Source organism: Chiloscyllium plagiosum, unplaced genomic scaffold (genome assembly GCF_037043375.1).
Source record: "Chiloscyllium plagiosum isolate Xiang-an unplaced genomic scaffold, Cpla_swu_hap1 HiC_scaffold_3, whole genome shotgun sequence".
NCBI classification, from domain to species: Eukaryota; Metazoa; Chordata; class Chondrichthyes; order Orectolobiformes; family Hemiscylliidae; genus Chiloscyllium; species Chiloscyllium plagiosum.
Genome location: NW_028270141.1, coordinates 136,678,347 through 136,700,958, shown reverse-complemented (window position 1 = coordinate 136,700,958; position 22,612 = coordinate 136,678,347). Strand labels below are relative to the sequence as shown.

The 22,612-nt window shown below is 43.7% G+C and overlaps 1 protein-coding gene across 2 annotated transcripts in view; it reads right to left on the bottom strand.

Moving 5' to 3' along the window:
• anapc1 (anaphase promoting complex subunit 1) overlaps positions 1-22,612 on the bottom strand; it is a 214,837-nt gene that overhangs the window by 148,292 nt on the left and 43,933 nt on the right. For both annotated transcript variants that reach the window (XM_087983726.1, XM_087983718.1), the window contains exons 9-17: positions 19,088-19,314; positions 14,662-14,871; positions 13,296-13,391; positions 12,650-12,740; positions 9,572-9,637; positions 7,819-7,956; positions 6,016-6,153; positions 4,213-4,273; positions 3,841-4,028 (exon numbers count right to left, since the gene is read on the bottom strand). In XM_087983726.1, the coding sequence (XP_087839852.1) occupies positions 3,841-4,028; positions 4,213-4,273; positions 6,016-6,153; positions 7,819-7,956; positions 9,572-9,637; positions 12,650-12,740; positions 13,296-13,391; positions 14,662-14,871; positions 19,088-19,314 (1,215 nt within the window). The remainder of the gene's footprint in view (positions 1-3,840; positions 4,029-4,212; positions 4,274-6,015; positions 6,154-7,818; positions 7,957-9,571; positions 9,638-12,649; positions 12,741-13,295; positions 13,392-14,661; positions 14,872-19,087; positions 19,315-22,612) is intronic.

Here is a 22,612-nt window from a genome sequence, read left to right as displayed (position 1 = left end):
TACCCACCAAGATGAATAATTTAATGATTTCCACATGATATTCTATTTAATATATTCACACTCCATTCATTCAGCCTGTCTAAATCCCTTTAAAGCCTTTCTGTCCTCCTCACAACTCACATTCCCACCAAACTTGGTCTTGTCAGCAAATTTGGAAGTATCACTTTTGGTCAGCAAGTCCAAATCATATGCAAAAACTGTGAATAGCTGAAACAATGATTTTTGTATCACCTCAAAAGTCACAGCTTGCCAAACTGGAAATGGTTCATTTATTTTGATTATCTGTTTTCTGCCCGTTATCCAACTATCAATGCATGCCATTATGTTAGAGCTTAAAAGATTGAAGATGAACAAGTTGACACATTTAAGATTATGAAGGGGCTTGACAATGTAGATGCAGTAATATTATTTCCCCTAGCATAGAACGCAGTTATAGGATCAAGGGCCTATAAGTTTGTCTGAAATTTCTTCACACAAAGGATAGTGAATCTTTAGAATTGTCTACCGTGGAGGACTGGGGGGGTTCTATCCTTGTATAGAAGGCTGAGACACAGATTTTTAACATTTCAAGGTTTCATGCGATACAGGGAGTGAGGAGGAGTTGCAGCCTAAGATCAGCCATGATCATAGCGAAGGAAGGAGCAGGCTCCATACGCCACATTGTCTTCTGACCTTATTCCTTACATTCATCCTGTAAAAGGATGAAGAAGCAGAGAACACAGATCTACTGACAAAATAAGCAACAGCTACATGAGAAATAAAAGCCATTTTCCTTTAAGCTGCGTGAATATCTTTGATCTGGATGAACTGCCTGAGAGAGTGGTGGCAGGAGGGTTGATTGTGGCTTTCAAAAGTAAATCAGATTATTATCTGAAAAGGCAGCAGAGTGGCACTAGGTTAATTTCTTTTTGCAGAGAGCTAGCACAGGCAACTCTGGGCTGATGGTGTGATAAGGTATTTCATAAAAGCAACTTTTGTAAAATTTGGAGTTGATGTATGCATCAACTATTCCTGTCCATCTCGATGGTTGAGGTCACAGGTTTGGAAGTTGCTGTCACAGGTGTTTCGGTGAATCGTGCAGTGCATCTTGTAGATGGTACACACAGCTACCACTGTGCATTGGAGAAGAAGGGAGTCTCTCACCTGTTCTTGCAGTCACAGTAGTTACATGGCTGGTCTAAGTCATTTTCGGATCAACGGAAACTCCCAAGATCTTGATAGTGGGGGATTCAGCAATGGTTCCACCATTGAATGTCAAGGAGTGATGATGAGAGCTTCCCTTTTTGGAAATAGTCACTTGTGTTACACAAGTGCCAAGCAAAGTTATTTGCCATTTAGTCAAATGACCTGGATATTGCTCAGTATCTGAGGGATCACAAATGGTGAACATTGTGCAGTCTTCAGCGAACATCTCTGGATGGAGGGAAGATTATTGATGAAGCAGCTGAAGATGGTTGTGCCTGGGATATTACTCTGAGAAACTTCTGCAATAATGTCCAGAGGTTGAGATGACTCGCCTCCAAAAACGGCAACCATCTTCCTTAGAGAATCCCCAACAACCTCCAATTCCCATTGACTCCAGTTTTGCTGGGCTCCTTGATGCCACACCCGGTCAAATGTAGCCTTGCTTTCAAGGGCAGTCACTCTCACCTGACCTCTGTAATTCAGCTCTTTTGTCCATGTTTGTACTAAGGCTGCAAATAAGCCACTAACAAATCTAAATGTTATTGAGTAGCTTATTCCTTTGCAAGTACTGCTTGATAGCACTGTCAAGAATACCTTCCATCACTTTATCGATGGTTGAAAATAGACTGTTCGGGCAGTAACTGGCCAGGTTGGATTTGTCCTGCTTTTCATGTACAATTTATCTGGGCAATTTTCCACACTGCTGTATTTAATTGTACTGGAACAGCTTGGTCATTGATGCAGCTAGTTCGAGAGCACAAGTCTTCAGTACTATTGCCAGAACGTTGTCAGGGCCCATAGCCTTTGCAGGATCTAGTGCCTCCAACCTTTTCCTGATATCACATGGTGAATCAATTGGTTGAAGGCTGGTCTCTGTGATATGGAGGAACTCTGGAGGAGGCAGAGATGGATCATCCACTTGGCACTTCTGGCTAAAGATTATGGCGAATGAGTCAGTCTTATCTTCTTTGCTGGTGTGTGCAATGAGGATAGGGGTATTTTCATATCCTGTTAGTTGTTTAACTGCTCACTGTGAATGCAGAGCTCAGATTCGATCAGTTAGTTGTGTGTCTCCTGCAAGCTGTTTCCACTATTTAATCCAAGTAGGCCTGAGTTGGAGTTTGACAAAGTTGACACCTCAATATTTGGTGCTGTTCCTGAAATGTCCTCCGACATGGTTTGTGAACCAGGACTGATCTCATGACTTGGTAGTAATTGTAGAGTGGGCAATCTGCCAGGCTGTGAGGTTGCAGATTGCTGCTACTAATGGCCTACGATCTGTTCGAGGTCTGTGCCACGCAGCACAGTGATAGTGTCACACAACATGATAGACTGCATCCGCAGTGTGAAGAATGGATCTGGTTTCCACAAAATATGTGCAGTGATCACTCTTACCAATACTGTCATGAGTGGACATACTTCTGTGGCAGGCAGATTAATGAGGATGAAATCAACATGGGAGGAGCACTGTTTCATCGGCTGAAGGTGGACTGTATAGATGGTAATCAGCAGGAGGTCTCCTTGTTCATGTCTGACCTGATGCAAAGAGATTTCATGAGGTCCAGATTTAATGTGGATGACTCCCAGGTCATCACAGCTGTACATCACAGTGCCAACACTTCCATAGGTGCCTTGGACATTGTTTGTAAGGTATTATCCCATGAATATGACTATATCAGGTTGTTGCTTGACCAGTCTGTGAGACAGCTCCCCCAATTCTGGCACAGCCCACAGATATTAGCAAGGTCGATTTTACACTAACGGGATTGTCTTTGCCATTTCTGGTGCCTAGGTTGATACCCGGTGATCCGTTCAGTTTCATTCCTTTTTTAAAGTCACATAACTGCACTGCCCATCGCTATTTGCCTTTGTACTGACCAGCTGACGAGGGCAGTTAGGATCAAGCACATTGCTCTGGGTCTGGAGTCATTTGCAGCCCAGACCAGATATAACCAGATTTCCTTCCCTCAAGGATGTTAGCAAACAGATGGGTTTTATGATTGTCAACAATGGCAACTTTAAATTCCAAATGTTAGTGAGTTCACATCTCATCATCTTCTACGTAGGATCTGAACCTATAACATTAACCTGGGTGGTTCTGGGTTACTACACCGATGACCTGAGCACTATGCCACCTTCTCCCCTCCTCATTCTAAAGAATGATCCTGACAGACATGTTTAATGCTGCTGCTTCTCTACATTTTGAGAACAAAAGCTTTGTCATGTATTAAAACAAGAATCCTGCATTGAAAATATCAGTGCCAAAATGATGAGTTTATATTGTAACCTCAGCGATACGGGACTTCCCCTGTCAGCATGACATGAATGATCACGGAGAGTCTCAAAATCCCCTTTGTATAGCTTTTCAAATAAACTTTCGAGGTCACATTTCAAATTCAAGTCTTGCTAACACATTTTAATAAATTGCATCAATACTTGCTCCTCAACTGCACATCTCTGACTGAAATCAAGCTTATTCCTGTTCAATAAAGGGTGTGCTACGGGCTGCAATTCTGCTGCATTTTGAAAGCATTTTTTTAAAGCAACATGTATTTTGACCATATTAATACCCTGTGTGAAAGGGGCATAACTTTACAGAATCTGTAATTCTCCCCAAATCTAAAGCTGCTAAAATAATTTGGAAGGTGTACTTACATTGCGTGTCCACGTGAGTCTATCTGTATTGTAGCCCATCAAGTTCATGAGACAGATCACAAACATGTTCCACTCGGAATGATAGTTGGGTCCACCCGGTGCATTGTACGCATTGTACCACTTGATTAAAACTTGCACTGCAACCTCTTTTGGAAGGATATATTTTATTGCTTGCAAGCATTTTTTCACTGTCGGAAGTTAAACAAAACATTTTGATTTGTTGATCGATCTTCTGCCATGACATTCAGTGAAGTACTTAGTGCCAAAGTTGTACTCATTTCATAATCTGATTTGCAGGAATTTTTCATGTGATTAACATGCGTTTAAATACACTGCTCTCACCAAAAAAAATTAAGATCTGTTGACTCTTACCCAATTGAGAGTTTGTTATTTCAGGTGTTGTGATCCTAAGTAAATTCCCGTTACTCATTTCCTGAAGAGAAAGACACAAAATAATCAAATCTGGGACAAACACAAACAATGCTTTGATTTTACAGAAATAAATTAAAACTATCTGTGTCTAAGACAATATCTAGGCCTTGCATTCCACCTGGCAGCGTTAATATCCCGGTGAGGCTGGCAGGCACGCACCCCACTACACTGGATAAACTTTAATCAGAATTAGCTTTATTGTCACATGTACTCAAATGAATACAGTGAAAAGTATACAGGCCACTTAAGGCATCATCTTAGGTAAGACTTACAGCAATTCATTCATCCAAACATAGCTAGCTGAGCAGTTTGTACACAGTACATCAGCTATCACTCAGCGGTAGCACACTCTTCTTGAACCGTGAAGGCAGTGGGTTCAAGTCTCACTTAAGAGACTGGAGCACAAAATCTAGGCTGGTGGGGCAGACCTGATGGAATAAATGCACAGTCGAGGTGCCATCTTTCAGATAAGACATTGAATCCAGGTCCTCTCAGCTCCCTCAAGTGGACATTAGAGATTTCACGGCACCATTCAAACGTATATTGGAGCCTTCCCCAGTGTCCTAGCTGCTATTGATCTCTCAATCAACGTTGCCATTCTTCTTATTTCTGTCTGTGGGATCTTGCTGTGTGCAAACTGGTTGCTGCACTTCCCACATTATGATACTTAGTACACTTCAAAAAACGTGTTGGTTATAAAATACTCTTTAGGGCATTCTGGGGTCATGAAAGACATGGCATAAACGCAGAGTTTTCTTTATTTCAACATTAGATGGACTTTACAGAAGCTAAATAAAATGGAAAGCATTTTAAGTGGCCTGAGAAAATATGTGTGGCTCTTCCCTTGCCTGTCAGCACATACTTCATTACCAAGACACAACAGTTACATGATGGATTAGAGTGTCTGGGGCAGTAAGATCCATATCCAACGTGCCCCATTTTGTAAATAAAGACAAAACAATGCAGATCCTGGAAATGTGAAACAAACACTGGAGACACTCAAAGTCTGGCAGCCCCTGTGAAGACAGAAACAGTGATAACATTTCTAAGACTTATTCTGAAGAACAGTCACATCTGACGCAACAAATTAACTTTCTTTCTCTGTACACAGCTATTGCCAGACCTAGAATCATAGAATCCCTACAGCGTGGAAGCAGGCTATTCAGCCCATCAAACTCACACCAACCCTCTGAAGAGCATCCCACCCAGAGTCAGTCCTCAACCCTATTCCTGCATTTCCCATGGCTAATTTACTTAGCCTGCACATACCTGGACACTATGGGCAATTTAGCATGGCCAATCTACCTAACCTGCATATTTTTAGATTGTGAGAAGACGACTGAGCACCCAAAGGAAATTCACACAAATACGGGGAGAGTGTGCAAACTTCACACAGACAGTCGCCCAAGTCTGGAAGAGAACCCGGGTTCCTGGCGCTATGATGCAGCAGTGCTGACCACTAAGCCACCATGCCACTCTGCTGAGTTTTTCCAGGTTCTGTGTATTTGTGTCCCGTATCATTGCTGCCCACTAACCTGCCTGTGATAGGAAAATGCTGAGCACATCTGGGTGGGTTGCTCTTCGGAGGGTCGGTGTGGACTTGTTGGGCCGAAGGGCCTATTTCCACACTGTAAGTAATCTAATCTAAATCTAAGCAGAGCCTGAACTCTCCAGCTTCATGATCATTGCCGGAAACCTGGACTGCCAAAGCTTCTACTGACCAGGTGCACAAAACTACCTTACCAGGGTAACTCTGTTTTGGACAGGATCCCGCAGGGAGTGAATGTATGTTCCAATCTGATGGAAGGTGCAGTCATCCATGTACGAGTCCTGAATCTTTGTGGAATCATTCAGCTCAGGTACCGGGGATGGCCACATAGCCTTTGGATTAAGAAACAAACAAACTCCAATGAATATTTATATACACACAAAACCCTGTCACTGACTTAATTGCCTTAAAATGTCTGGAAAAATAGCAATTGTACCTTACAGGGAGGCGTTTTTGCTACTCAGTGGTCTAAATAACATTCACCAGCCAGAAACAATACTGGACTGCGAGAAAATTCGCTATCTACAAGTTAAAATGGCAAATTGTTCTAAATACATTTCTTCCAATTATATTAACCATTTGAGAAATCCACGCTCCTCAAATCCTGATTTCTTGTGAATTCCTCCACTAGCATTTTCAGTTGCTTAGGCCCCAAGCTCTGGAATTCCATTCCTGTGTCTCTCCATCTCACCTTTTTCTTTGAAGTCACTTCCTCAACCTCTCCCTTCAACCAAGCTTTTATTCATCTGGTCAATTATTTTCCGATGTGGTCCATTGTCATACCTTGGCTCCTGTGAAGCACCTTTCACTATATTAAAGGCGCCAAATAGTTAGAAGATGGTGAAATGCTATTATGTCAAAACCTATTTTATAAGCATCTGTTCCACACCACCGCATTGAGTACCATTAATAATATGGGGTTGATATGACTATAAAATGATGTCAGTCATCTAACCTATTACATCCAAAGCAAACCTACAAGGGAAAACTTCTCTCTTTAAGAGTATCACCCTTTGTGGTACAGTTGACACTTCATCAATGTGCTTGCTGACAGTACAATCCATACACATTACTCATTATCAACAGTATAAGTGTGTCAGAAAAGTTTCCAGAAGCAGCAGTATTGTTTTAGGGATTCATATCATAGAGTGATAAAGAGATCGACAGTGCACAAAAAGACCCTTTGGCTATCACATCCATTCTCGTCAAAAACTACTACCAAATAACACTCATCAGCCAGAAACAATACTGACTGCGAAAAAACTCGCTATCGACAAGTTAAAATGGCAAATTGTTCCAAAAACATTTCTTCCACAGTGCAGCTTGGTGGCTCAGTGGTTAGCACTGCAGCCTTACAGCACCAGGGACCCGGGTTCGATTCCAGCCTTGGGTGACCGTCTATGTGGAGTTTGCATATTCTCCCCGTGTCTGCGTGGGTTTCCTCCAGGTGCTCCGGATTCCTCCCACAATCACAAAGATGTGCGGGTTAGGTGAATTGGCCATGCTAAACTGCCCATAGTGTTAGGTGCATTAGTCAGAGGGAAATGGGACTGTGTGGGTTACTCTTCGGAGGTCAGTGTGGACTGGTTGGGCCGAAGGGCCTGTTTCCACACTGTACGGAATGTAATGTAATCTCAAACAAAACTATTCTCGTCCTATTCACCAGCACCTGGCCTTGTATGCCTTGGCGGCCTTGATGAATATCTGTTGGCTGAATAGAATGAAGAATGAACACCTAACTCTAAGGAGTTAAGGGTGTGTATGTGCGCGTACGTGTTGGGGGGGGGGGCGGGGGCGTGCGCAGAATTAATGAGGACCACCGACAGAAGAGAACTTGACCGGGTAGTACCAAATAGTAAAGCACTATTGCTATATACCACATGCTAAACATGATCCAGAGTTTAACAATTGACATTGGTCACTTCCTGGAAGAGGAAAATTTTGAAGCAGAACACCATTAAGCAACGTTTGAGTGAACGAATTGATCATATTCTTACTTCATCCAATGCACCAGGGTGCCTGCTTGAAGGTCTCGCTGGGGTACTGATACTGCCAAGTGGAGTGCTAGGTCGTGGGAGTGGATTAGATGCAGAGAGTGAGGGAGTTGGAAGTCCAGCGATAAACACCTTCCCTACCTTCAAAAAGAAACAGAATTTATATCACACATATATACATTAATTTACAAAGGCATAAACGACGGTGGTAACACTGAAATAGGCTTCATCAGGAGATGGGGGACCTGTAGTCCAAAGGAAAAAGCAGCATTCCAGATATTGTGCTTTTTTTTTTAAAACTTAAACAGAACATGAGGGACAATAACTCTCTCTTCAATTCTCCACAGCAAAGTCACAATCAGACTTGGCAACTGATCAGTTCTGTGTTTGTCAGCAAGTATAAGTTGTTGTTCCTTTCAAAATTTGGCATTTTTACATCTGTTCTGACGAGCACTAGACAAAAAGCTTTGACACATCTCCTTATGCTTCTGCCTATATCCAAAACAGGATGGGGGCCTGAACTAAACTTTCTTCCGAAAAATATGGCTATCCAAATGAGGCAACCCAAATCAATCAAGCAACCAAACCTCATTGCAACTGACTGCACTTTTACATTTGATTGCAAACTCCATTATCCATGCAGCTTCTGCCTCAGATTGTGATCCAGTGACACCTAATTGTGTGAATGACTGAGTCAAGTTGGGGACACAGAGCTAGGATCTGCTGTATGCACCCGGCATCACATGTAAACACTGACTGTCACACATAATACCTTCTCAAGTGAGGTTCTGACTGGAGGGTGCATGCCAAATATAGAATAGTATGTTAGCAAGTTGGCGGGAGGGGGGGGGGGGGGGGGGGGAGGTCAAAGTTTTCAGGATGGGGTGAAATTTAATAGGATTTACTTCTCTTTAAAAGAAAGGATAAACATGTGAATTGCATTAGTAATTCAGGCACAATTGCGAAGGAGACCATTCGATCCATCATGTCATAGAGTCACACAGCAAGAGAACAGGCCTTTCGATTCCAAATCGTCCATGCCAACCAAGTTTCCCCACATTGAACAGGCCCAATAGCCTGCGTTTGGCCCATGCCGCTGTAAGCGTTGCCTTGTGAACCTTTCACTGTACTCATGTGACAATAAAGCTAATTCTAATTCATACCTCTTGAAACCTTTCCTATTTACCTGACCAAATGTCTTGTAAAATATTGTAATTTAACTCGTCTCGAACACTTTCTCTGGCAATTTGTTCCATAAAGGCACTATGTGCAAAAGTTGTGTCTCAGGTCCCTTTACTGCACCAGCTTTTTGAGCACTGACAGTGCCAACTCTTGACTTTTTCCCAAAAACCTGCATATTTTAATAATCGTCCATGGAGTCACGGACATGGGCCCAAGCTCCGTTCCATCATTCATCTTGCAACCAACATCAGTTTAAAAACAAAAGCAAATGATAAGGTCATTATTTTGGGGGAAAAGAGACTTTGCACAAATTGGCTGTTGCACTTCTCTAGAATATAAATCTCCTCAAAAACCTTGAACAGTGACATCAACTTAAAAGTCCTTCATCGGCTGCAAACTGCAGGTCAGAATGAAATCGTAAAAGGCCCAACACAAATTTCTTTTTTGTCTTTTTATCACTTTCCCCACCATATGTGCAACTTCTACCTTCAAAGCAAATAGCTTGAAACTATACAGGGTTGCATTAATCAGCGAAGCCTGGGAATCCTTCGCTAATATTATCGTGGTAACCTACCCGAATAATGCCAGTGTAGAGCACAAGATTGCCATTACTTTCGAGGACCATCATTGTGTTGACACTCTGTACAAACAAAAAAGAGGACAAGGGATCAAGTATTCTGAAGTTACAGAACTGATGACCGCATTTAATACATTTTGGAGTCTAAATAGTTTGTAAAATAGGCATTATGATGATACGCATAATTCAAAATGGATACAGTTGCACAGAAATTCAAGGAGAAGAAAAGTGAAAGCCTCCGCTAAATACAAACGTGAAAAGGAAGAATAGATTTGTCTGAGGGTCCACTGTTTGTCATCTGGGCAAAGAAAACCCTAATACATACTCCTTATCCGACTGGAGCAGATGTTTGGGAACTCGTCCTCCTGTCCCTGATTCTGTGAAAGGGAACTGAATTTGAATGCTGCATCATCCCCAGATCAGACATTCACAATTTGATCACCGTGGACAACACTGGGGGCAGTATGAGCTTCCCCCCTTGTTGTGAAGACGGGCAGGAAGCAAAGCAAAAGACCTCCACGATACACTTAGGAAGGGAGTGGATTTGCTGACCAAAAAGCTCTATTGCAGTGCTTGTAAAGTCAGATCATAGAACCCCACACACAGTGTGGAATCATGTTATTTGGCCCATCGGATCCACACCGATCCTCTCAAGCACATCCCACCCAGACACACCCCCATACCCTATTCCCTGCAATTCTCATGGCTAGTCCACATAGCCTGCATATCCCTGGACACTATGGGCAATTTAGCATGGATGGGGAAAGAAAAGATATTAGAAAAACCCATTGCAGAATACTTCTACCTTCAGTGGAAATAAGTTAATAAATCTGACAATTTAGCCAGTCTCATTTTCCTCCACACTTTTATCTGTTGGAGGAATGCACAATTAATTCTGACTCACATTTTTCTGAAAGTTTAACGCATTTTGTAACCATAAAAAAGATGATTGTGAAATACAATCTGATATATAAATAGAGATGTACAGCATGGAAACAGACCCTTTGGTCCAATTGTTTCATGCCACCAAGATATCCTAAATTAATAGAGTCCCATTCGCCAGCATTTGGTTCATATCCCTCTAAACCCTTCCTATTCACATACCCGTCCAAGTGTTTTTTTAAATGTTGTCATTATTCCAGCCTCCACCACTTCCTCTGGCAGCTCATTCCATACACACACCAGCCTCTGTGTGAAAAGGTTGCCCCTTCGGTCCCTTTCAAATCTTTCCCCGTTCACCTTAAACGTTTGCCCTCTAGTTTTGGACTCCCCTACCCTGGGAAAAGGACCTTGGCTATTCACCCTATCCATGCCCCTCATGATTTCATAAAGGTCACCCCTCAGCTTTTGATGCTCCGGGAAAAATAGAATCATAGACTCCCTACAGTGTGGAAACAGGCCCTTTGGCCCAACAAGTCCACACCAACCCTCCGAAGTGTAACCCACCCAGGCCTATTCCACCTACCCTAGATTTACCCTTGATTAATGCACCTAACCTACATACCCCTGGACACTATGGGCAATTTAGCTTCGCCAATTCACCTAACCCCTGCACATCTTTGGACTGTGGGAGGAAACCAGAGCACCCAGAGGAAACCCACGCAGACACGGGGAGAATGTGCAAACTCTACACAGACCATCGCCGGAGGTTGGAATCGAATCCAGGTTCCTGGCGCTGTCAGACAGCAGTGCTAACCACTGAGCCATCATGCTGCCCCAGTCTATTCAGACTCTCCCTGTAGCTCAAACCTTCTGACCCCAGCAACATCTTTGCAAATCTCTCCTGCACCCTTTCAAGTTTAACAACATCTTTCATATAGTAAGGAGACCTCACATGTCCAATAGGATGCGCACAGAAACAGGGTCAAACAACAACAGTACAGCAAGGCAAACCCATTGTTACTTCACTTTAAAGTGAAACTATCTGACCATGCAAGCACAACCTTCCTGCTGCACACGGTCGATTCAGACATCATGAATAACATCTAAAACAAGTTGCACTGATCAGAAGTAGATATTTCTTAAAATCCCTAAACAGAAACAAATTGACTGCTGCTCCTTCCTCGGTCCAATATATCTTCAAACCACACCGTATTAATGCTAGGAGAATATTGCATGTGGAATAATTTAAAATTATAAAATTAAACTGTCCTACTATAGTCAAGTTCCTGAACTGTGAACAAAGCAGTGTTGCAAATGGTAGTGGAGAGGGGCAGATAGAGAGTCTGCTTGAACAGACCATCTTACCTAATTTGAGTACTATTTTTGCAACTGTGTCTACTGATAGAGGCAAGTGTACAAAGAGAGGACAGTAACACCTTCCAGATAACAACAAATAGAATTGTTATGATGCCTGGAGCATGTCAAATCCATCTCTGATCATTCTTAAGCTCTGCCAGCCAGCATTCCAGCTTCCACCCTCCATTAACTTGAGATCCAAAACTGTGCCGTGTGTATCCTAACTCACATCACCCCGAATGTCCATCACCGCTCTTCTCAAAGACCCACACCAGCTCCTGGCCTGCCGAAGGCTCAGTTTTTAAACTCTCCACTTCACTTTCAAATCCCTCACAGCTGCACCCATCACTGCAACCTCAAACAGCCCGACAATGCTCTGAGATACAATCATGTAATACTGAAGGGGCCCTTTGGCCCATCAAGTCTGTACCACCAAAGCTACACGAACCCAACTTTCTAGCACTCGACCCATAGCTTTAAACATTATGACATTTCAAGAGATCACTACCCTCCCTCCTGTCCTGGCCTGGCCTTGATTAAAATCCCTGATTGCAATCGCACCACTACTGGTGACAGTCCCTTGGCAGCTGGAATTCCCTCTGTCATTTAACCTCTCGACCACTCCTTCCCTCCATTAAGGCACTCCTGAAAAATCCACCTCTCTAACCAAGTTCCTAGTCATCTGGCCTAATATCCCATCTGACCCGGAGTCAAATTGTGCTTGAAACGTTTTTGTGAAGCTTTTGGTGCTTTTACAACCTTTAAGATGTGGAATAACTACAAGCTGGCATTTGAAACTTCCGTCTGAGGAGCACCAGAGCTTAAAAGTAAACTCACCTCCACAGGGGCAGCGTCTCTTGCTTGTATGACAGTAACTGTTCCAAAAATCAGCTGAGTCAAGTCATTGCTCTCTTCAAATTTCACACATCTGTTTCAGATTTAAGCAGATGCATCAAATAAAGCTTTCCAAACAACGCACTCAGATGCATTTGCAAGCTAGCATGCTGCTTTTACCAGGTAGCTATCATATCAAATAAACTGAAAATGATCAAAATGTCAATCACATTCTCAGCAAGTTTAAAACTCTCCAATGAGAATTTGCAATGCGTGTTGCAGGATGTGAAAGGACAGCAAACGATCAGCCCAGACATTCGCAAATACCCAGCTCCTTCTATTTAAAAATAGACCTCCCAAACACTTGCAAAAACCAAAGTCAGCATACAAGGTGCAGATGCTTGATGGGTAGAAAATCATTTCTTCATATGTAGCAATTGAACAAATGCAGAAGAGAATTTTTTGCGTTCAATATTTATCAGAACATAAATAGTGCAACAATCAGATGACACAAAGCAATGTTGGACGAGAGTAATGAACATATATTAACACCCAAATTGAACAGAAGTCATTTTTCAATAAAGGGTGAACATAGTACATTTTAATTTGTCACTTACAACATGTCCAGCTGCTCTGTGATGACACTCACCGTAACTGATGACGAGACTCCACCAAGTAACATAAAAACTTCTGACCACAGAGGTCAATGGTAGTAAATACTTTTGAGGCTTGAGAGTTTTTTTCTCTGTGAAAACATAAGCTAATACTTCAGGTTTAAGCAATACAGTTATGACAGAGAGTCATATAGCGTAGAAACAGACCCTTCAGCCCAACCAGTCCATTCCAAAGATATTTCCCATTCATGAACTTTTCCAAATGTCTTTTGGATGTTGTGACTGCATTTGCATCCACATTTTCTCTGGCAGATCATTCCACACACAAACCACACTCTGTAAAAAAAAGTGGCCCCCTCATGAACTTTTAAAATCTTTTTCCTCTCACCTTAAACCTATGCCCGCCCCCACTAATTTTGAACCCCTCCCACCCTAGGCAAAAGACCCTTGCTATTCACCTCAACCATGCCCTTTATGATTTTATAAATGTCTATTCGGTCATCCCTCAACCTCCTACACTCCAGTGAAAAAAGTCCCAGGCTTTCCAGTCTGTTTTTATAACTCAAACTCTCCATTCTCGGCAAACTCTCCATCCTGGTAAATCTTTTCTGAACCCTCTCCAGTTTAATAATATCCTTCCTACAACAGGGTGACCAGAACTGCACACAGTACTCCAGAAGAGGCCTCACCAGTGCAACCTCAAAAAGATGTGCACTTCACCAGCTTGGTCATCTGACAGAGCTTACTCTTCCAATGTTCCGATGAGGAGTTCATTTACCAATTGCTAATTTTCATTTCTTTAGAATGAAGTGGGGTGTGGTGGATCTCATAGAATCCTAGAAAGTTCTAACAGGAATGGACAAGGAAAAAAGGCAGGAGGATGAGCCTGATGACCCGGGAGTCTAGAACCAGGGGTCACTGGTTAGGGATTACAGGGTCGACCATTTACAATTGTTATTCTGAATAAATACCCTTGGGAAAAACCAAATAATGTTCTGAGGATAACACATATGAGATAGTGGTGATTGATTAGTGCGTGGACAGTGGTATTACTCTCCTCTACAGTTTGAATATTACAACATAGGAGAAGAAAATGCATAGGAAAGAAAATAAAACCACATGCAATGCAGCTGCAACTCTTTGGTAGACATTTTATCTCTTATTTCGGTTCACAGTGTAGAGACTAAAGAGAAAATCTCAGCTGACTCTTCAGAGGACTGCTGAGCAAAACAGTGTGCTGTCAGAGACACCTGGTTTTCCTGGCAGCCCAGTAAGTTTGTTCTAATGGAACATTGCTGTGCTCTCCTAACACAAAGTCACCAATCTACTGGACTGACAACATCTCTCCATGTTACTTTGGATGGATGGATGGAAAAGCCTCAAGAACAACCCCCGACTGACCTCACGTTGTGCGCGCTCTCTGTCCACAGGTGATCAAGGCACAGCTCCGGAATGACGGGCTCCGTCTCAGGCACCAGTAAGGAGTCACTCAGAGTGCTGTTCGGGGAATGGGAATTCCGGCCCTGCTTTGGCGACGGGGTGTAAGTCGATAAGTTGAACCTCTGTACGCCAGAAAAAGATGATGCTCCCAGAGACGGGGAATGAGAACGACTGGAAAAAAAAGTGGAACAAAATTCGTTCTACCTGGATGATAGATGGGGTGGGGGTGGGGGAAATACAGGGTTTTTTTAAAAAAAAAAGCTCTGTTGGCGTGCTTCCAACAGGTATAATAAATGATGCTCATGCTGCTGATTCACAGCACCAATGCTAGTAATTAGGAGATGGAATAGTTGCTTTACTCACTGACACCTTCCAAAGTGACTTTTCTACAACAGGAAAACAGTATGCACAACTCCCCTCGAGCAGGAGGGGCCAAATTGTCCTCTCTTCTTGGGCTCTTATTTTGAATGCTCTATTATGTTGCATTTTAGACCAATTTGAAAGCTCTTGTGCTTATCCTCTCTGGCCTTGGATTTTTGACACCACCCTTGTCTAAATCTCTTGTCGAGAGCACACTTTCAGAAGCGATCCAGAACCAGCTCCAGAATACAGCAAATGCTCAGTCCTGAGACTGGTATAAAGGTAATCCACTGGCTCCCCTTTATCCACAGCACATGTTACTTCCCCAGAGAACTTCAATGGACTGGTTAAACACATTTCGGCTGGAGAATTTCAGTCATGAAGAGAGATCGGGCTAATTTTCCTTGGAGCAGAGGAGACTGAGAAGGAACATGATAGAGATTTATAAAATTATGAAGGGCATAGATAGGGACAAAAGGAAGAAACTGTTCCCTTTGGCGGAGAGATCAACAAGCAGGGGCATCTGGAACTCGTTGCCTGTGAAGTTAGTAGAGGCAGAAACCTTTGTAATACTTAAGAAGTATTTAGACATGTGTGATGCCAAGGCACAGAAAGCTATGGAGAGAAACTGAGGACAGCAGATGCTGGAGAGTCAGAGTCAAAATGTATGGTGCTGGAAAAGCACACATGCACCCAATAACCTCTCTGCCTTGTGGCCAAAAAAATTCAACTTCCCATCCCACTCCACCAAGGACATGCAACTCCTGGGCCTCCTCCACTGCCAAATCCAAGCCACACAATGCCTGGAGGAAGAACGTCTCATCTTCATTAGTCGACTTCATTAGTTTTCAAATCTCCCCTGCTCCCCATCCAACCTGGCACCACCCTCTTGACCTTCCTACCTGCCCATCTTCCTTCCCATCTATCCGCTCCACCCTTCCAATGACCTATCACAATCACCCCCCACCTGCATCAACCATCACCTTCCCAACTACCTTCCCCCCAGCCCTAGCCCTAGCCCCAAACCCATTTATGTCTCCGCCTCCTTACCCCCCCTCCACATTCCTGATGAAGGGCTTATGCCTGAAGCATCGACTCTCCTGCTCCTCAGATGCTGCCTGACCTGCTATGCTTTCCCAGCGTCACACTGTTCGATACAGGGCTTTGGGGAAAATGCTGGAAAATAGGTTTAGAATTAGTCAGATGCTTGTTTTTGACCGGTGCAGACGGACTTGTTTTTTGAGCTGTATATATATATATATATATCTATGGATTGGCCTTTATTCAAACCATACTGACTCTGACTGGTTATCTTGATCTTCTCTAAGTGATCTTTCATGACCTCTTTCATACGAGCTTTTGACACTTTCCCTCTGACATACTAAGATAATTGAACTGCAGTAGAGGAAGAGTCTGGCAGAGGGCGCTGTGTCTGACAGCAGGTAGGAAAGAGCAAATGTCCTGAATACAGAACAACCTTGACTATCTGAACGAGACTGGCAGGGAGTATTTTGTTCGGATAACTGATTGTTCAGATAACTAATCTGATCGCAAACAAAGGAAGTATTTTCAAGTGTAAATGGAACCCCATGACACACAGTCTCAGGCAGAAGCAGCAGTTCGTGTGTTACACCAGTCACCTTGATCAAATCAAATCGAAAGGCACTCTGGGACAGAGTGGGCCATCTTTGCTGTAGTTTTACATGGGTGCTCAAATGTGTGCCTGGGTTTCTGCCAGTGTCTCTGCTCAGAGCTGCGCTGTTTCACTCATTCGGGACATTGAATGAGATACCAGAGTCTAAAGCAGATTGTCTAAAATAGTCAAAACCCTAAATTCGGGTTGTAAAGTACAATGGAAAGAAAGCTGCATATAAATCTGTAAATATACCCCCTGAAAGAACAGCAGTCAGAAACATTGACAGAGAGAGAATAAGAGAGAAAGAAGACAGAGAGAAATGGGGCAGAGACAATGTGAGAGAGATAGAATGAGGCAGAAGGGCAGGAAAGAACGAACAGAAAAGAAAGATGACAGAGGCAGAGCGGGAGAGAAGTTGTTGAGTTCACTGATGGGCAGTCTGTCTTGGAAAGAGAGTTTCTGCAGGTAGGTTTCCAATTTCAAACTTTGGGACCTTGCGATCTTGTTCAGATAATCCGAAATTCCTTGAATCTTGTTCGGATAACCGAGGTTGTTCTGTACACTGAAGAGCAGTGGGCTGGGAGAGAGGGGAGGGGAACACTAACAAGCATTAGCTCAGCTTCGAGTTAAATGAAGTGGGTTCAATAAAGTGAGCAAGAAGGGAGACTATATTACAAGGACATCTACTGGTAGAATGTACAAATTCTTTTCCAATCTTGTGTGGCACGAAACTCAGGACAGGTCAGATATTCATCAAAAAAACCCACTTGTAGCAAAATGAGAAACAGGCAGAACTGAGCTTAATTAATTTGACATGTCTTACTTGGAAACTGACAGATGCAAGGTTCCAATATATAGGGTTGCTTCAGGAAAAGCACTGAGATCTTGAACAGAAATGTAAATGCTATTTGTCTGTTTAGTGCTATTCGTAATTACAGGAATTACATGCTGTCTCGCAAGCATGTTAGGGGTTGACTAACCAATAACATAAGAAATAAGAAACTGAATTATTTTCAAAAATACAAGGATAGGGTGATATCAAAAGTACAAATGCCTCAGGAAAGATGGAATCTCAAACAGTCTTTGTTTATAAGTAAATAATAAGAGCAACAAACGAACATTAAAAAAGAGCATGGAAAAGACAGAATAAAGAGATAGCAAAATGGAGAAGATGAAATGTTTTTATAGAATCTCTACAATGTGAAATAGGCCATTTGGCCCATTGAGTCCACAGTAACCCTCCGAAGAGCAGCCCACCAACTCCCACCCTATCCCTGTAACCCTGCATTTACCATGGCTAATCCACCTCACCTGCACATCTCTGGACACTATGGCCAATCCTCGTAACCTGCACCTTGTTGGACTGTGGGAAGAAACCGGAGCATCCCAAGGAAACTCACACAGACACAGGGAGAATATGCAAACTCCACACAGACAGTCACCCAAGGGTGGAATCAAACCCAGGCAGCAGGGCTAACCATGAGCCACCATGCCACCTTGGTTTTAGATTCACCAGTTGATAATCAGAGCAAAGCCTGAGGATATCACTGGAGTTCTTTTTTCAGGGATTGGTTCAAGTCTGGTCGAAACACATAGATGCAGCAAGAGGAAACAAATAGTTCCAGGAAGAAAGTGTAAACCAGAAATGAAACTCAGGGTAAACAATATCCTGTCAAAAGTTTCATGTTTACATGTCATGGAAAGTCAAAAAAATTCACACTTACACAGAGATAATAATGATGAAAAGACAGGCATGTTTCTGAAGTTTTCCAGCTTGCACTCAAGGATAAATGCAAGAATGTCACATTTCAAAGAAGCACTAACACCTATTGCTATCGGAGACAAGGCTGGCTGACTGGTTAATAAATTCAATTTGATTGGCCATGGAGAGCCCTGGGCAATTATAGGCTCACCAAACTTCTGGGCAATTCAAAAAAAAAAAGGCTGAAGTATATTCCTTTTGCCATAACAACAGAATTGGCCAACAGCATTGACTTGACACCCAATGAACTATCTTCTCTCCTGCAGTAAAGTTGCTGTGATCATTTTTGCACTTGTCCTGATGAGTGCAAGATGTAAATCATTGGCAACCTTTATCTCTTTTCGGCAAGATTGAGGATTTGCATGCCCAAGACAGAACAGACTGCAAATATAAATACACAGAGTTTGGTAATGATACTCAATACCAGGATGTTCCCTCTTCAGTAGCACAACTCAAGTCCCACCTGCTCCAATGGTGTGTAATAACATCTCTGAACAGTATGATTAGACAATTGTTTTTTTTTTCATAATGTTAACAGCACCACAAGAGCCAAAATAAACTATTTTCTTTCTGGCAAAAGCATCATGATTCCCACAACTTTCTCCCACTTCAGTGTTGCATTTGCTCACCTTAGAGCTGCCATGTTTGAAATGGAAGGAGAGTGAGATCGAGAGTGTGCACCAGGTGAGACCGTGGATCTGTTCTGACCTGGAAAGGAGGAGAAGTTTTGGAATGGAGACGCTATAGGTGACTCGCCCTTTGAGACACTTCGAAGGTGAGCAGTCAGAGAGCTGCTGGTGACAATCTGCTGAGGGGTTCCTGCCGTGCTGGGACACCTTAGAACTGTGTTTTGCTCCTGTTGGGAGAAACACAAAAAAAATCAAGCCTTGCATAAGAGATAAGGTAATGTGTGCATGTCAAAAAGTAGGTCAGCTTGATAAAACACTGCACATTCTCTCTCATAGTTTTCCATCAGTGACCGCACTACTGTCCAGTCAGATGGGGCACAGCTTTGCATTAGTCATGCCTTTGTGGATTGTCTCTGAGTTCACCTGCCACTCAGAGCATGAAAATGATATATTCTGAAACAGCTAGTCCCCAGCATAGCTGACATAGAAATCAGAATGTGGTAAGAGAAGGAATAAGGTATCACTCATTACAGTCAGAATGAAGGAACAGTGAAGGTGATCATTTTATTATCCTCATTTTTTTTTTTGCAATTTTATTCATGGCATGTGGGTGTCACTATCTGGGACAGCATTATTGCCCACGCCTAATTGCCTACTGGTCTAAGTGGCTTCATTTCAGAGGCAGGTAGAGTTAACCACATGGCTGCAGTTCTGGAGTCATATGAAGACCAGTTCAGATAAGGATGGGAGATTTCCTTCTCGAAAGGAGTTAGTGAACTAGGTAGGTTTTTTTTTTTACAACAATCGACAGAGATTATATGGTTGCTATTAGACTAGCTTCCAATTCCAGATTTTTTTCAAATTGAATTTTATCACCTGCCATGTTGGGACTCAAACTCATATATGCAAAGCGTTAACCTGGTCCAGTATCACTGTCACTGTCACACCATCCCATTCTCCCAATTCCTTCGTCCCATCCCATTCTCCCAATTCCTTCGTCTCCGCCGCATCTGCTCCCAGGAGGACCAGTTCAAAATACGTACAACACAGATGGCCTCCTTCTTCAAGGACCGCAATTTCCCCCCCGACGTGGTCGACGGTGCCCTCCACCGCATCTCCTCCACTTCCCGCTCCTCCGCCCTTGAGCCCCGCCCCTCCAACCGCCACCAGGACAGAACCCCACTGGTCCTCACCTACCACCCCACCAATCTCCATGTACAGCGCATCATCCGCCGTCACTTCCGCCACCTCCAAACAGACCCCAGCACCAAGGATATATTTCCCTCCCCTCCCCTATCAGCTTTCCGTAGAGACCACTCCCTCCGCGACTCCCTTGTCAGATCCACACCCCCCACCGACCCAACCTCCACTCCCGGCACCTTCCCTTGCAACCGCAGGAGGTGCAACACTTGCGCCCACACCTCCCCCCTCACTTCTCTCCAAGGCCCCAAAGGAAACTTCCATATCCGCCACAGATTCACCTGCACCTCCACCCACATCATCTACTGCATCCGCTGCAGCCGGTGTGGCCTCCTCTATATTGGGGAGACAGGCCGCCTACTTGCGGAGCGATTCAGAGAGCACCTCTGGGCCACCCGGACGAACCAACCCAACCAACCTGTAGCACAGCATTTCAACTCCCCCTCCCACTCCACCGAGGATATGCAGGTCATTGGACTCATCCACCGCCAAACCACAACAACCCGACGGTCGGAGGAGGAGCGTCTTATCTTCCGACTGGGAACCCTCCAACCGCAGGGGATGAACTTGGACTTCACCAGTTTCTTCATCCCCCCTCCCCCCACCTTGTCTCAGCCGGATCCCTCCAGCCCGGCACCGCCTTCCTGACCTGCAGTCTTCTTCTTGACCTCTCCGCCTCCATCCTACTCCAACCTGTCACCCTCACCTTGAACTCTTTCCACCTATCACATTTCCAACGCCCCTCCTCCAAGTCCCTCCTCCCTACCTTTTATCTTCTCCTGCTGAACACTCTCTGCTCATTCCTGAAGAAGGGCCTGTGCCCGAAATGTCGAATCTCCTATTCCCTGGATGCTGCCTGACCTGCTGTGCTGTTCCAGCAATAAAGTTTCAACTTTGTGATCCAGCATCTGCAGACCTCACTTTCTCCTATCACTGTCACTAGTCCAGTGACATCACCATTCACTGTCGCTGAGTCAAAGTCCTGGAACTCCCTCCCTAATGGCGTTGTGGTTCAACCTCCAGCACATGGACTGCAACGATTCAAGAAGGCAGCTCACCATCACCTTCTCAAGGGTAACAAGGGACAAGGGAACCACATTTGCTAGCCTCCAATCTTCTGGCACTACTCCTGTAGACAACGAGGACATAAAAATTAAGGCCAATGGTAATTGATATGTGGAGCTTGTTCAAGGAGCAACTATTGAGTGTCCTTGATAAGTATGTGCCCGTCAGGCAGGGAGGAAAGGGTCGTGTGAGGGAGCCGTGGTTTAATAAGGAATTGGAATCCCTTGTTAAATGGAAGAGGGCGGCCTATGTAAAGATGAGGCGTGAAGGTTCAATTGGGGCGATTGAGAGTTATAAGGTAGCCAGGAAGGACCTGAAAAGAGAGCTAAGAGCAGCAAGGAGGGGACATGAAAGGTCCTTAGTTGGTAGGATTAGGGAAAACCCTAAGGCTTTCTATAGGTATGTCAGGAATAAAAGAATGACTAGGGTAGGAATAGGTCCAGTCAAGGATAGTAGTGGGAAGTTGCGTGTGGAGGCTGAAGAGATTGGGGAGACACTGAATGAATACTTTTCGTCAGTATTCAATCAGGAACAGGACATTGTTGTCAATGTGAGTACTGAGTCACAATTAAGTAGAATGGATGGCTTTGAGGTATGTAGAGAAGAGGTGTTGGAAAGTCTGGAAAGGGTGAAAATAGATAAGTCCCCTGGGCCTGATGGCATTTATCCTAGGATTCTCTGGGAAGCAAGGGAGGAGATTGCAGAGCCATTGGCCTTAATTTTTATGTCCTCGTTGTCTACAGGAGTAGTGCCAGAAGATTGGAGGCTAGCAAATGTGGTTCCCTTGTTCAAGAAGGGGAGTAGGGATGACCCTAGTAACTATAGACCGGTGAGTCTCACTTCTGTTGTGGGCAAAATCTTAGAGAGAATTGTAAGGGATAGGATTTATGAACATCTGGATAGGAATAATGTGATCAAGGATAGTCAGCATGGTTTTGTGAAGGGCAGGTCATGCCTCACAAACCTTATTGAATTCTTTGAGAAGGTGACTAAGGAGGTGGACGAGGGGAAAGCAGTAGATGTGGTGTATATGGATTTTAGTAAGGCGTTTGATAAGGTTCCCCATGGTAGACTACTGCAAAAAATACGGAGGTATGGCATTGAGGGTGAGTTGGAGGTTTGGATTAGGAGTTGGCTGGCTGGAAGAAGACAGAGGGTAGTAGTTGATGGCAAAGGTTCATCTTGGAGTGCCGTCACTAGCGGTGTTCCGCAAGGATCTGTTTTGGGACCATTGCTGTTTGTCATTTTTATAAATGACCT